This window comes from Salvia hispanica, chromosome 4, assembly GCF_023119035.1.
Source record: "Salvia hispanica cultivar TCC Black 2014 chromosome 4, UniMelb_Shisp_WGS_1.0, whole genome shotgun sequence".
Classification (NCBI taxonomy): Eukaryota; Viridiplantae; Streptophyta; class Magnoliopsida; order Lamiales; family Lamiaceae; genus Salvia; species Salvia hispanica.
In genome coordinates this window covers 36377755-36393017 of record NC_062968.1, presented here as the reverse complement: position 1 = coordinate 36393017, position 15263 = coordinate 36377755, and the positions used below count along the sequence as shown (strand labels likewise).

At 37.1% G+C, this 15263-nt stretch overlaps 2 protein-coding genes across 2 annotated transcripts; one reads left to right on the top strand and one right to left on the bottom strand.

Annotated features, from left to right (window-relative positions):
• Nucleotides 1-1880: 1880 nt before the first annotated feature.
• LOC125185407 (fasciclin-like arabinogalactan protein 12) lies at nucleotides 1881-2810 on the top strand. The gene has a single exon (XM_048081929.1). It carries the CDS (start codon nucleotides 1960-1962, stop codon nucleotides 2662-2664), a length of 705 nt encoding a protein of 234 aa, XP_047937886.1. The 5' UTR covers nucleotides 1881-1959; the 3' UTR covers nucleotides 2665-2810.
• Nucleotides 2811-2859: 49 nt separating this feature from the next.
• On the bottom strand, nucleotides 2860-7566 carry LOC125185406 (dnaJ protein P58IPK homolog). Its single transcript, XM_048081928.1, has 9 exons — nucleotides 7387-7566; nucleotides 6512-6674; nucleotides 5856-6057; nucleotides 5597-5757; nucleotides 5401-5494; nucleotides 5098-5310; nucleotides 4865-4945; nucleotides 3747-3965; nucleotides 2860-3233 (listed from the first exon to the last, which is right to left on the bottom strand). Exons 1-9 carry the CDS (start codon nucleotides 7505-7507, stop codon nucleotides 3060-3062), a joined length of 1428 nt encoding a protein of 475 aa, XP_047937885.1. The 5' UTR covers nucleotides 7508-7566; the 3' UTR covers nucleotides 2860-3059.
• Nucleotides 7567-15263: the final 7697 nt, after the last annotated feature.

Here is a 15263-nt window from a genome sequence, read left to right as displayed (position 1 = left end):
CTACCATGGATTAAGCCGAAAATGAATACTATATAACTCAACTACCCTGGAATGGATGGAGTATAATTTAATTAGTTAGTGTATTTAAAGATTTTATTATATAAAGAACTTTTTATCATCATTATATTATTTTGATCATGTTTTTGTAATAGTTTTAATGAATCACATAATTTTGTTTAATATTTTATAAATATTATTGTTATTACTTTTTAATTTAAAATATAAAACTTAAAATAAATTAATTCCAACAAAATATTTTATCAATAGCACACAATATATAATTAAACAAAACACACTAAATATATGAATAAATTAGATCATATATGTTTAAAGTATTTGAGAAGTCAACTTCTCTATATTTTACTAGTACTAGTATTAGATAATTGACTTGCTTTCATTTTACCATGAATCATCTTAACCATTATCTAGATGATCCAAATTTTTTTTTTCTTCTTATTATACCACTTCGACAAACTTAAAATTAAATGAGATAAAACAAGAACAATAAGATATGATGCAAAAGTAATATGGAATGAATGCAGAATTATTTCAGAATTCTAGAGTTACTAAACCGGTCACTTTATTATATAAAATATTTATTTTTTATAGATAATTTGCGTTACATTTTTAACTTACAAAGACATTTTAAGAAAAAACGGAAATTAGTTTAAGAAAGCCCATTCGTATGATAATTGGATCAAATTTAGGCCCAACATTATGGCTTACTATGCTAATACCAGAATGAATTGCAATATTCAATAATTTACTTCTCTCCTGATTCAGAACTGTCCCTGAAGAATTATTAGATGATTTCTGTATGGAGTACTATTAGTTAATGCAAGGGATATAAAGAGTTTAGATTGCCTGAAGAAGTATGACTCGACTTAGATTCATAGATTACAAATATTTATAGATATCACTTGCCAATTCCCTCTTTGGTAAGTGAAAGTGGTGATAAGCATAATCTAGGGCCCTAAGATCAATACACTAAATCGAAGTAGGTAATTGACTCTTATAGTATCCCAATACCAATCTTATATTTTTTTTTTTATAAATAAAATATAAACATCTTTAGCTTTACATAGAAACAAACTTAAATAATTTCAAATTTTGTGAATAAAAATTGTACTTATATAGAGAATATTATTTTAAGTTTAGTGTAAATAGTTAGAATAAAATCACTATCTATTTGATGTGACATTTACATTAAGAGGCGAGTGGTAGCTCTGAAATAGACTGAAATAGCACTATTCACCTTCTGTATCTATTGGTAGCCTTGAAAATAATATCATGACCCGGTATAAACTAAGCGGGTTTCTCATTCCTCATATACTACTATCGATGTATTCATTGTAACCCAATCATGTTTGAGGACAGGTATTAGAGATGCTCGTTTCTCCCTTATACCAAACATCACATTGCACTATCCATGTGTTGGAGAAAAGTCCACTATCTCCACTTCCATGAAAATTACTTTTCAAAACATCACCCAAGCCTTAAAATGAATTTAAGTTTAGTGTAAATGGTTAAAGATACATCGTGGTTAGAAAACAATCCATTTGCCTATATTATGTTGTGATTGGAAATAGGAGGCATTCGGCAACTTATTTCGTTTAAAAGAACATAGTGCTAATGTGATGATATATGCATGGACCCATTTGGCTGAATGCTTGAATTGTTGGAAAACCCTTTGCATCTATGAATTATGATCATATATATTTTGGCATGACAGGTTTTATCATCCCCACCAAGCAACCGTGTTAGATGCCTCCACATTTTCACAACATATCTTCCCACCTTAAAGTGTCGATTCACTCACCTCACCTAACTCACCCCCACTTCAAGCTACTCATTTTCTTTATTTCCTATATGTACTAGTACTAATCAAAGATCGATCAATTGAGACTAAAGCAAAACCCCTTTCCCTCCCCCCATCTATATTAAAAACACTCAAAAGAAATGAATCCTCTACTCTCCACATTCCCTATCCTCCTCTTCGTCTCGATCTGCTGCAGCCTGACACGGGGGCAGTCCCCGGCGCCCGCCCCAGCCCCAGCGGGCCCCACGAACGTGACAGCCATCCTCGAGAAGGCCGGACAGTTCGGCACATTCATCCGCCTCCTACAGAACACCAAAGTAGCAGACCAGATAAACATGCAGCTCAACAGCTCCAAGCAAGGCGTGACCCTCTTCGCCCCCACTGACCGCTCCTTCTCCGACCTCAAGGCCGGGACCCTCAACTCCTTCACTGACGAGCAGAAAGTGGAGCTCATGCAGTTCCACGTCCTCCCTTCCGTGTTTTCCACCTCACAGTTCCAGACCGCCAGCAACCCCATACGCACCCAGGCTGGGGGCTCCCAGGGCTCCTACCCGCTCAACGTCACCGTATCGGGCAACCAGGTCAACATAACTACCGGTGTCACCAATGCCACGGTGGCCGGTACCGTTTACACTGATTCCCAGCTCGCCGTCTACCAGGTTGACCACGTGCTGCTTCCTCTCAGCTTTTTCGTGACTCCGTCACCGGCTCCTTCGCCTTCCACCCACAGAAAGGCACCGGACTCGCCCTCGGGATCTGATGCCACTCCTGATTCCTCCAATGCAAACGTTATTACTACAAAGATGGTCGCCTGTGGGATCCTATTCTTGGCGGCATTCGCATGAAGATTAGTTTAATAACTTGATGCTCAGCTACAAGATTTCTATTGAGTAGCACAAGACAGTCATTTTTTTGCTGTATTTTTTTCTTTGAATAAGGACTACAGCCTACATTAAATAGCAATATTATTATATCTGCAAATATTTTCATATGGTGCACTGTCAATGACTTCTTCTACTGGATCTCCATGTATAGAGGAGTTTTATAGCATTCGAACAATTACCTTTTTTTTATTCAAATCAAATTTGTACATATTTGTAAGGTACAACCTTAAGCACTAACAACACACTATAAGATTAAAATGAACTGAACCTACAAGGCGGTTAGTCAAAAAATTCTATTCTCACCGTTCCATGTCACTCTCTTGGTAAAAGCTATCACATTTCATAATTCCCCAAGTTTAGAAATGATATCCTCCAAAGTCCCCTCCAGGAAAGCCTCCTTCAAAGTGAAATGTAAATTGCTGCCCCCCTCCACCAAAAGGGTTAAATCCTCCTCCCCCCATTCCCATGCCATTGTCATCCATATCTTCTCCTCTGTCATATCTGGTACGTTTATCTTCGTCGCCAAGTATCTGTGGAGAAAAAAAATACACACCATGTTCTCTAACAGTAAGATTACAGTAGAGAAGAAGTTTACACAAAGATGAACATGAAATACAGAGCAGAGTTACATAAAGTAAGAAAAATGATAGTACATGAAGATGCACCGACAAATATTGAAAGGAAAAACCAAGAAACCTACAATTAATTATAGGTAACAGCAGCCAAACTGGGTTTTAGAGTATTAAGTTTGCAATTTGACCTTTCCTAGTTCCTGCCATGCAGTTTTCCTGACATTAAGTTTTCAAATTATGACGGCACCTGTCAGACTAAAGTCAATAACCTTCATTGGTGAAGGTCACCAAACGAAATTTTAAGCATTAGTCAAAGATCATTATAAGTGCAGTTATCTTGGAAGTAGGCAGTGAATTCCAAAATTCTGGTACAACGGAAAAATGAGAATCACAGCTGATACATAAGGTAACTACAGATCTGCAGAAATGACGAAAAAGTCGGCGTGCGAGATAAGATGAAGAAGCTATTACCTCATATGCAGCTGCTATTTCACGAAATTTGGCTTCTGCTTCTTCTCTATTATCAACATTCTTATCTGGATGCCACTGCAATGCGAGCTTCTTGTAGGCCTTCTTTATCTCTGATATTGATGCAAATTTTGAAATTCCCAAAATTTTGTACCAGTCTTTTCGTTGGCTTAACTTCAATGATCTTTCAGCCCTCATTAACACTTCACGTATGTTCATATCCTATCAAAGGTAGTCATTTATATGAACACATGTTATAAAGGAAAAATACTAGTAGTATCACATTTCATGAGCAGAATTTTTTTGTATTAACTGCTACAGGAACTCCACACATATATATATATAGGGATGTGATCATATCATAACCCATATTTATGGTGATAACCTAATAACCCTCATTTTATGGACGAAAAATATCATTTTATGGAACAGAATATCATTTTATGGAATAAAAGTATCATTTTATGCATGCTGAAAAAATATCATTTTATCGTGTATAAATATCATTTTTAGTAAAAGTGATACTTTTGACCCATAAAATGATAGGGTTATTAGGTTATCACATAAATATGAGTTATGATATGATCGCACCCCTATATATATATATATATAAGAAGCAAAGTATGATATATATATATATATATAAGAAGCAAAGTATGATATCAGCTCTCTCTCACGGATACCAAATATAATAGAAATCTGAAAAATTGACTATTGTGACGTACAACTCTACCAGGTCCAAGTTACTAAGCTGAAAGTTGGCAACACTTGTATGTGAGTTGAACATGAATTTATGTGTTAATCTTCTGTATCAAACTAGAATCCTACCATTCACCCAAGTTTCAGAAGATACATCCATTCTTTCCAGGTCCCTCAAACACATAATAAAGCTTCAATGATTGTAGCTTGTAAGTTGCATGAACAAACATTTTCAGAATTCGATGGAACTCCAAATTAATCTTTCCAACAAGCATCCATTCCCACATTGTAGAAGATGCCCCATGATTCTATATTTTGCAGATATCTTTTAAGAGTTAAGCAAGTATACCTATTATTAAATGGCCAGAAATATATCCATATAATTGAAGCAGAAAACTTAATATCTCAGTAAAGTAACTAACCTGAGGTGACTTTTCAGCAGCTGATTTTATATCAGCCACAGCTCCCTCCCAGTCTTCAACTAAAAGCTTCGCTTCACCTCTCTGCAAGATATTGTTAGAAGTTAAAATATACTAATAAACTTTTTTTTTAAGAATAATACTCCACTAGACATAGGCCAAAAGAGTTCAAGTATACCCTTCCCAAGAAGGTTTCCATTTACAAGACAATATGTGAAACAATGCAAGATTAATACCTGGACCAGAGCTTCAACTTGATCTCCATCAATTTCGAGTACTTTTGTGCAGCTCTTTAACGCATCAGTTCCCTTATCAAGCTTCACGTAGACCTTACACAGTCCAAGATGAAGGTGTATATTGTGTGCAGTATGGTTTGGGTCAAAAGCAAGGGCTGCTTTATAATCCTCCACTGCCAGGCGAAGTTTACCCTTGCCAGCATTGTCTTCGGCCTGTAAGTAAAATGAACTGAATTGAGAATGGTCCTCATTTTGCTGCAACAATGCATATTAACAGGTCAAAAAGAAAGAACAAGACATTACACTTTTTGTCTTTTTTAGGAGGTTTTTTAATCCAAAATATGCCTTCTTCAGCTCACCATGCTCGGGGTCCAAACGAAGACCTTTCTGGTAATGCCTAAGGGAAAATATGCGAAACAGTAAAGTGTATAAGAAATTAAATGTGACACTACAATTGGACGAATGAGTGAGGAAAATAAGTTATGTGATTTCGACAGACCTAGTGGCTATGTCATGATCAGCCAAATAATAGTAGGCACGACCACGCAACAGCAAAGCCTCTAAATTATTTTCGTCTTCTTTAAGAATGAATCCTGTCTCAGATATGGCTTTTGAATAATCTTTAGCTGCTATCAACAGCCACACTTTAAGGAGTTTAGCCTGAAATAAAGTGACAGGACTTAGACTTATATGGAATGTTTACACTAAAACAAGATAATTGGTCCTCTGTTCATATAGGATGTAGTAAAAAAGTAAACCTTAGAGCATTCTGGAGAAAACACAAGTACAACTTTATAAATATACTCCAATGCTTTGGAAAAATCTCCTGATTCAAAAAGGTCATCAGCTGAATTTAAGGCATTCTGAGCTTGATATAACTGTGAAAGCTCCTTTTCTGCTGCCGAATTTCCAGGTTTCATCCCTAGAAAACTTTTGTAACTTCTCTCTGACTCTTCATATCTACATCAGCGAAAAACTTCCTGAATCGTATGATTTACCAATCAGATGCAAAAGAATAAAGAATGATTGAGACCATCCATTTGTCCAACACCCAGTGACATGATGGTGTATATTAAGTCTCTAGTAAACATGAATAAAAACCTTAAGAATCACATCAAATAATCAGATTAAGGCGAACAGTATAATGACTCTGAACAAAATAAAAATTTGGCTAACTTTCCATTTTGTTGTTGCTCGGAAAATAAGCAGATTGAAGTTTTTGGGAGTATAAGGTAAAGATGAAATGAATAAGCAAGGGAGGACCAGATGCCATCCGCAAGGTACTAAGGAATTTCGAAATAACAGAGATGGAGTGATAATACAAGTGTCAGCATAAGTAAGAACACAGTAAAATTTGTTTAGTTGCCAACATACAAGTACAGTTATTGAGTTTAGCTATAGCTGCTAAAAAGACCTGCATAGCTGACGAAGAATTGATGCTTTATGCCAATATGCTTCTGAAAGTGCTGGATCTGCCTCTATAGCAGCATTGAGGTAACTGAGAGCCTCACTATACTTCTTCACTTTGACACTCTGCGAAACTCTCTCAAAGAGAGAAGCACCACCTGCTTGGCCATCTGCTCATTAAGTAAAAAAATATACGCTTAGAGTATGCGGTACTTTAACCAATATCGTAGAACAATCAAACAATGCACAAATTACCAATCTTCATGTATTTGATGAACAAGTAACTTTGGTAACTCTGACTCGATCCAAGATGCCATTATGTCTTCCAAAACTAGTTAAAGATTGGCCAACAAGGTTTCCACTTTCCATTCTCATAGAAATATGTGAATCCAACATAGAAAGACACTAAATTTGTATCGAATAGCCTAAAGAGAACATGAAGATGATGAAAGATGAAAGGATTAACTGAAACTAGGCTCTATAACATGATTTGAACTCTGAAGCTCAGGGATCCCTGGAGCTGAGACGGGTCACGTGAAACAAAGAAACCTGATGGTATCCAACTAGTTAGTGTGTCCCAAGTCCCAACAACAAAGTTTCATAATTTATCAAATACAGACCGCGCTTGAGTTCATGTTGCTAAATGTAGCCCTAACAATCAAATCATTCCTAGAACAAGATCTTTTCAAAATTGTAAAAGCAGAGAACATTCATAGAAAGTTAGATACCTAATTCTATAACATAGACTGCGGATATTAAGGCTCATCGGTTGTTTCAGTAGGACAAGTCAACATCGGAATCAAACATGCATTTTATGCAGATAAAAGCAGATCAATGGAGTAGTTAGTGCAATTAAAAAAAGAAGAGAAATTTTGAAGAAACCTGCAGCGACGAGCGGTTGGAGGAGGAGAAGGTGGCAGCAAAACACGAAGTTGAGAATCAATGCTGCGTAGACAAAGCCTCTTCGCGCCACAGAATCAAAACCACAGAGCTTCATCCCCATCTACACCTTAATATTTGTGACAAATCCCTACTAAAGATATGTGTAGCGCTACTCTAGAATTTAATTACTAGTATCAAAATATTGTAAGCTTGGCTGCGTGGCCAGAAGAAAGATCCAAACCCAATTCCACGTTGTTTTACCCTATTAACTCTTGCCACGTGCGAGACCATTTACCAATCAACATATGCCACGTGTAGGGGCCTATTTCTTACCTCACGCATGAAATTGCATCAACTGGGCCGCCATACGATTTATTTATATTAGCCCATATAAATGGGCTTATATTCACAAATAACTTTAGGTCCGTACAACTTATTAGAATTTTATTTATCAGCCCAACAAAAATCCACAGTAGAAGCATGCTGAGTTTTTCTAAAAGGGTCATGGTTGGTTGCTACGGAGTGCAACCACTCTAATAATCATGATTGTGGATTGGTAATACAACTACGTTAAAATAAAATAAAATCAACCCTCCAAATTATACTTATAAATTATTATGTATGCAAACATTTGCATTAGTATTTATTAGTATAATTTAAAAATAGACAAACAATCGAAAATTTCAAGTTCACAATTCTGAATCATGCTTTAATATTTATCAAATTGTGTATATATATAATTTTATTTTAAACATTTTAATTAGTATTATTGAACATATCAAATAATTATCACAGTTTATTCCAAAGCGTGAAACATGGGTAGGGATTATTTCCAACAAAAACTTTGGGAGGATGTTGTGAGCACTCGTGGATGGAAGGTGGATGACACATAAATTTGGTAGAGGTAACCTTGCATAAATTTTTGGGTACGTGGCTGTCATACGAGCACATTATGATCGCAGGTTTCAACGTTGTGCATCAGTTTAACACTCTCAGTCATGTACTCCTCGGTACTCGAAGTGTCAATAGAGTTGTTTCCTGAGTTTTCATGTATTATCACATCATGATATTGAACTTCCCAATGATATCATAAATGTTGTCCTTTGTGTAAGACGAACTCTTGTGGGATTGATGATCGACACTACTGTCGGATGAATTCTCATTTTATTCATGTGGATACATGTATTTTGAAGAGAATTTTTTTTTAAAAAGGAAAAACTAAGAAATTGGAAGAAAATTGAAAAAATGTCCACAATATTTGTTGATATTATAAATGGGAGAGTTGGAATTTATGGATAGGGTTCGAGGAACCACCAATGATTTTTTTAAAAATTAGAAATAAGAAAAAAAAATAGAAAATAGAAAATCAAAATCAAAATCAACAACGATCACATAGGGCCTATGCCTAGGTTTGGGTCCAGCATCTCGCCTTACTCATGGCTCAAGTATGACTCAATAAAGTGCAACGCTGTGAGAGCCTTCACTACAAAAAAAAGGTTGTTTTGCAAGCATTTTGTATGCTCGCAAAACGTCATTTTGCAAGCAGTTTGCGAGTAGAAAGGGTGCTACCCATTTGGCTCGTCGCAAAATTTGCGAGAACTTTAGCAAGCACATGCTGAAAATTTTGCAAGCACATTGACTAGTGCTTGCAAAATTGCTTGCAAAATCTGGTGGTCGAATTAGTACATTGCAAACATTTTTTGCTCGCAATACTTCCTCAATATTGTAGCCAAATTCAACTTCGGCAAGCATTCTATTGTGCTCGCAAATAATTCCATTTTCTAACTTCATTTTGCGAGTACCGTTGTGCTCGCTGTTCAGCATCTATTCGAAAATATTTTTCTATTAAATTTTTGAGATTTTTTAAAAAATTAATATTAAGATTTATTTTTCTAAATCATAGTACGAAATTGTTGGAATATTAAAATATAAACTTGATTTTGTAATGGAAATATCTAGATATTTCTACTAAAATATCTATATATTTTCTCAAGCACATTATAGATAATTCTACATAATATATCTAGATATTATGTAGATATTATGTAGAATTATCTATAATGTGCTTGAGAAAATATATAGATATTTTAGTAGAAATATCTAGATATTTAAGGAGAATAGAGTAGATATTACAGAATTCTCTAGAATAAAGTAAGAGAATATCTAGATATTTTAGTAGAAATATCTAGATATTTTTAGTAGAGTTCCCTAGAATATCTAGATTTTTATGGAGAAAAATCTAGATATAAAATATTAAAGAAATCTATTAGAAAATTCTAGAATATGAGATGTATGCCTATAAATATGTGAGAGTTGTACCATTTTGTATAAGTGGAGAAGTTGAGAAGTTGGAGAAGTTGAACAAGTAGAAAACTTGAGAAGTTTGAGAAATAAAAGTGTGTCTTACTTTCCCCACATCACCACCGTCTCCTAAATTATTTCCCACATATTTCACCTATTCTCCTCTCAAATATTTCCTCCAAACCAAGTTACTCCTCCAATATATATCCTATATATTTCCAATAAAGTGGTACCAGAGCCATAAGTTCCTACATGTAGTATGGCTAACTTGTCGTCGTTCCAAGTCTCCATGCTCAATAAGAGCAGTTTCGATAATTGGAGTATCAAGATGAAAGCGTTGTTGGGAGCCCACGACGTTTGGGAGATCGTGAAGAATGGCTACGAGGAGCCGCAAGACGAGACCGATCTATCCCAACAAAGGGATAGATTGCGAGATGCGAGAAAGAGAGACAAGAAGACTCTATATCTCATCTACCAAGCTTTAAGTGACGACGATTTCGAGAAGATCTCGAGTGCAAGCACCGCCAAAGAAGCATGGAAGAAGCTCCAAATCTCGTGTGTTGGTGTGGAGCGAGTAAAGAAGGTACGCCTCCTGTAGGGATCAGATTAGTCTAGATTCACTAATTACCGAGACCTCTTTGTTCTTGTACAAGAGAGCTCAGCCAAACTCTCACCCACGCGGCTGATATTACAAGTATTAAAGAATAAAAGAGGTATAGAACCCTAGCTATTACAAGATCTTTGAGTAACCAAAGATGATACCCTAGCTAGCTTCACAACCTGCACACTTAACAAAACAGTTAGTAATAACAAGAAGGATCCTCTCGGATCTATAGGCAATTACTAACAAGCACCAAGAACAACAAATAGATCAAAGAACTTGGCTCAGAACCCGCCAGACCACACTGATCGATTCAACCAGAACAAGATCCAAGGGAGCACAGATGGATCGGTTAGAGTTCACCCTCGGACCACCAATACCTCCACCAGAAAGTCCCCTCACACCACATCAAGTTTCACAGAATAAATCTCAACACAGAACCTTCGAGTCTCACAAATCCTAGTTCTTCTCCAGCAACCAAGCAATCGAAGAAATTTCCTTGTTAGGTTTGGTATACTGAAAAGCATGTTTCGAGCAAGTTTCGCTCGAATAGAATCTTGCTTGTATACGTAAAACTCTATAATCCACTTTTAACCCGATTCAGTATTATTCGAGCAGTTCCGCACGAATAGAATCACTATTATTATTACATTGTGTTTGCTTGTGCATTTATAAGATGTTTTATAAACATTTAAATGTATAAGAAGCAAACAAAGTCTAAGTCTTTTGCTTAGTAGACCGGTTGTGGGCGTCGTCCACTTTAAGGTAACACGGTCAGATCTATGCAATGCTTTGCAAAAGAAAAAGAAGAATTTCACAACCTAGATAGGCTTTGGCTACCTATCGTGAAAGGTTGCAATGTCAGTCCGCATATTTCTAAGCCTTACTGAAATAAGATGACATTGGTGTGATATAGCACTGAACGGATCTAACAGCAAGACGTGTCTTTATGCTATCTACCGAAAGACTAGGTCTTGATAAAATACTATTTCTTAATCTACATATGTTAGCATTGAGCATACGGTATTGATTATGCACTACTTTGACTTATCAAATGGTGCGGGTTTTTCGCAACCCAATAATCCCGATATATTGGGTAGTGGTGATTAATATCTAGCGGTGCTAGGATTGCTATTATGTTGAAACGTGCGCGAGGTGAGTCTCGTTTGATAATGTCCTCAAGAGGAGCTCGAACAAGGTTTTATTATTCGGAAAACTGGCCAGTTGGAGTTTTATTACTCTATGAATAATAAATAAATGTTTCTTGCTAAGTCCACTCTTGGAATTAATAAGATATTAATTAATTAAGTCCATAGCAGACATTAATTAATTAATGGACATTTATATCTTAAGCGCGGGAAATAAATAATAAAAGTGGAAACCCGGATTACTTGTAATTTCGGATTTGGATGGGGAGAGTTCAATATTACTTCTGTAGTGGCTGCTCGTAATATTCCAATATAAGCTTGTATTAAATTGTGGGTTCAATTTAATTTGTAAAAGCTAATTGGGCGAGCCCATATCCAAAACCTTCCATAGATCCATGTCTGGGCCCAAAAGGAACTTAATATAAATAGGAGAATAAATGAGACAGAATGATCACAATTTTTATTCTCAAATTTTTTGAAAATTTCGAACTCTCCAGCTATGGAGGATTTCGAATTCTTCACCTATTCCCAAAATGATTTCTTCTGTCTTCTTTATTCGAGTCCTAATATTTTGATAAGATCAACACACCCTGATATCGAGATACAGTTCGGGAACCAGAGAGAAGATCCGTGGTCTAGTATTGAAGATCATCGTGGAGAAGGCGCGAGCAATCGATGATTATTTGGAGAATCAAATCGGTAACTCTAAACCGTAGTATTCATGCTTAGGATTTATATTCTTTGAGCATGAATTATTTGCGTTCTAGCATGCAATTATCTGTTTAACATGTGAATTGATTAATCGCATAATCGGTCAAATAGATCCGTATCTGATTTATTTGTTTTGTACAAGTCTTCCGCTGTGCAAGGGGCTCCAAACCCCAACATGCCTCACTCCAGCACTCACAAAAGATCTACCACTCAAAGAACCGTGAGAGATCACCAAGAGATGGACGGAAACTCATCGGAAAAGTAGATAGAGAAGAGAGAACACACTGAATCGAGTGTAGAGAGAGAGAGAGATTAGAGAATAATGAGAACGGAGCATAGCCTTCTCACAATAACAAACACATCCCTACATCCAACGGCTGTAGAGCAAGATCCAGGTGAAGGGGGCACGTGGCAGGATCTGGTGCAAGGAGATAAGTAATTGGGCTCAGCCCAATTAATCACATTCGGGCTTACTTAATATCACAACCGAAATAAAAGTCCACCCAATAAATCCAACACCTCCAAAATTTAAGAGGGGAATTTGAATCATTACATATGAAAGAGTCCGAATCAATTTCGGATTATTTTTCAAGAGTCTTGGCGGTGTCAAATCAAATGAAAAGAAATGGTGAAAAATGGGAGGATGTTAGAAGCATGGAGAAAATATTGCGCTCTCTAACCCCTAATTTTGAGCACATAGTAGTTACAATAGAAGAAACAAAAGATTTGGAGGAAATGACCATCGATCACTTATTTGGTTCGCTACAAGCATATGAGGAGAAACAAAAGATGAAACAAGAAATTGTGGAGCAACTTTTGAAGTTGCAAGTAAGCCCAAAGGAGAAAGAAGAAAGCTTGAGCAATGGTGGTGACCCACAAGAAAGAGGTCGCAGACAAAGACAAGATCGTGGTCGTGGTCGTGGTCGAGGATATGCTCGTGGACGTGGACGTGGACAAGGATATTTTTCCAACAATGAAGAAAGAAAGGAGTTCCCAAATATGGGACGAGGGAGGAGCAATCCATAGTCGAGGTACGATAAATCTTCAATAGAATGTTATAATTGTCATAGATATGGGCACTATGCTTCCAAGTGCAGAGACACAGAATCAAAAGTTGAAGAAAAGGCCAATTACGTGGAGAACACAAATGAAGAAAATGGATGTGTTCTTCTAGCTTATAAAGGAGAAGCTGGAAGAAAATATGATATGTGGTACCTCGACACGGGAGCGAGCAATCATATGTGCGGGAACAGGAGCATGTTCGTGGAGCTTGATGAATCAGTAAGTGGTAACGTCTCCTTTGGTGATGAATCTAAAATTCCAGTTAAAGGAAAAGCAAGATTCTAATTCGTTTGAAGAATGGAGCTCATGATTTTATTTCTAACGTATATTACGTGCCCAATATGAGAAATAATATATTGAGTCTTGGACAACTCTTAGAGAAAGGTTATAATATTCACATGAGAGATTATAGCCTTTCAATAAGAGATGGCAAAAATGATTTAATTGCCAAAGTGCCAATGTACAAGAATAGGATGTTTCTATTAAATGTTCAAAATGATGTGGTGAAGTGTCTTCAAGCATATTATAAAGATACGTCTTGGCTATGACATCTTCGATTTGGGCACCTGAATTTTGGTAGCTTGAAATTGCTATCAAATAAAGAAATGGTACGAGGATTACCGCCCATCGAGCACCCTGATCAACTCTGTGAAGGATGCTTAGTTGGGAAGCACTTTAGAAAGGCGTTCCCAAAGGAGTCAAGTTCGAGAGCTCAGAAGCCATTGGAGTTAATCCATGCAGACGTGTGTGGACTAATCAAGTCAACCTCCCTCGGTAAAAATCACTATTTCCTACTTTTCATTGATGATTTTTCAAGAAAAACGTGGGTATACTTCTTGAAGCAAAAATCAGAAGCATTTGACGCCTTCAAGAAGTTCAAGGCTGCCGTCGAGAAAAAAAGCGGTCTACAAATCAAAGCAATGAGGACCGACCGAGGTGGAGAATTCACTTCTAGGGAGTTTCAAGAGTTTTGCAAAGAAAATGGAATTCGGCGGCTATTGACGATCCCAAGATCCCCCCAGCAGAATGGAGTTGCCGAACGAAAGAACAGGACTATCGTCGAGATGACTCGAAGTATGCTGAAGATGAAGAATTTGCCCAAAGAGCTATGGGCAGAATCAGTGGCGTGCGCCGTATACCTGTCTAACAGGTCCCCAACAAAAAGTTTCTGGGGAATGACTCCTCAAGAAGCCTGGAGCGGGAGAAAACCAGGGATCGCCCACTTGAGAGTGTACGGGGGCAAAGCCTATGCACATGTACCGGATCGGACGAGGAGTAAACTCGATGATAAAAACAAGCCATTCATCTTCATCGGGTACGACTCTAACGCTATAGGCTATAAGTTATATGATCCAACTTCACAGAAAACCATGATTAGCCGAGACGTGGAGTTCGATGAAGAAGGAGTGTGGGATTTCGGCTCGAACAATGACTTCACCTTCATACCACCGTTTGAAGAGCAAAGAGCAGGTGAGCAGATCGGAGAGGAGCAGCAAGAACAAACAACTCCACCTACATCTCCAACATCAGCTATCAGAGACTTGCCACCATCTTTTTTAATGAAAGAGCCACAGAACGCACACGAAGTTTGGGTGAAGTGTATGACGACACCGAAAGGTTAGAAGATCTCACCTTATTTTGCTTATCTGCTGATTGTGAACCAGTTAGCTTTGGAGAAACTACAACAAGTGAAAATTGGCGAGTCGCGATGGATGAAGAGATCAAAGCCATAGAGAAAAACGACACGTCCAGAGCTCGGGTGGCTACAAAAGGAGGGAACAACTATTTGTGTGGATAACAAGTCGGCAATTGCACTATCCAAGCCAAAGCAAACACATCGACACATGCTACCACTAAATCAGAGAATGCGTTGCAAACAAGGAGATTCAAGTCGAGTATGTCAAATCGCACGATCAAGTTGCCGATATTTTCACAAAGCCCCTCAAGTACGGAGACTTTATCATTTTCAAGACGTTGCTCAGGATGACAAATCAAGTTTAAGGGGGGTGTTGGAATATTAAAATATAAACTTGATTTTGTAATGGAAATATCTA

What these genes read in the sequence shown, in the direction of transcription:
- LOC125185406 (XM_048081928.1), bottom strand. Translation starts at nt 7,507, where the DNA reads ATGGGGATGAAGCTCTGTGGTTTTGATTCTGTGGCGCGAAGAGGCTTT. An exon ending in ATTCTTCGTCAGCTATGCAG is followed by an intron (nt 6,058 to 6,511) that starts GTCTTTTTAGCA and finishes TCGCTGATGTAG; the next exon opens with ATATGAAGAGTCAGAGAGAA. An exon ending in AAGTTGAAGCTCTGGTCCAG is followed by an intron (nt 4,946 to 5,097) that starts GTATTAATCTTG and finishes AATATCTTGCAG; the next exon opens with AGAGGTGAAGCGAAGCTTTT.
- LOC125185407 (XM_048081929.1), top strand. Translation starts at nt 1,960, where the DNA reads ATGAATCCTCTACTCTCCACATTCCCTATCCTCCTCTTCGTCTCGATC.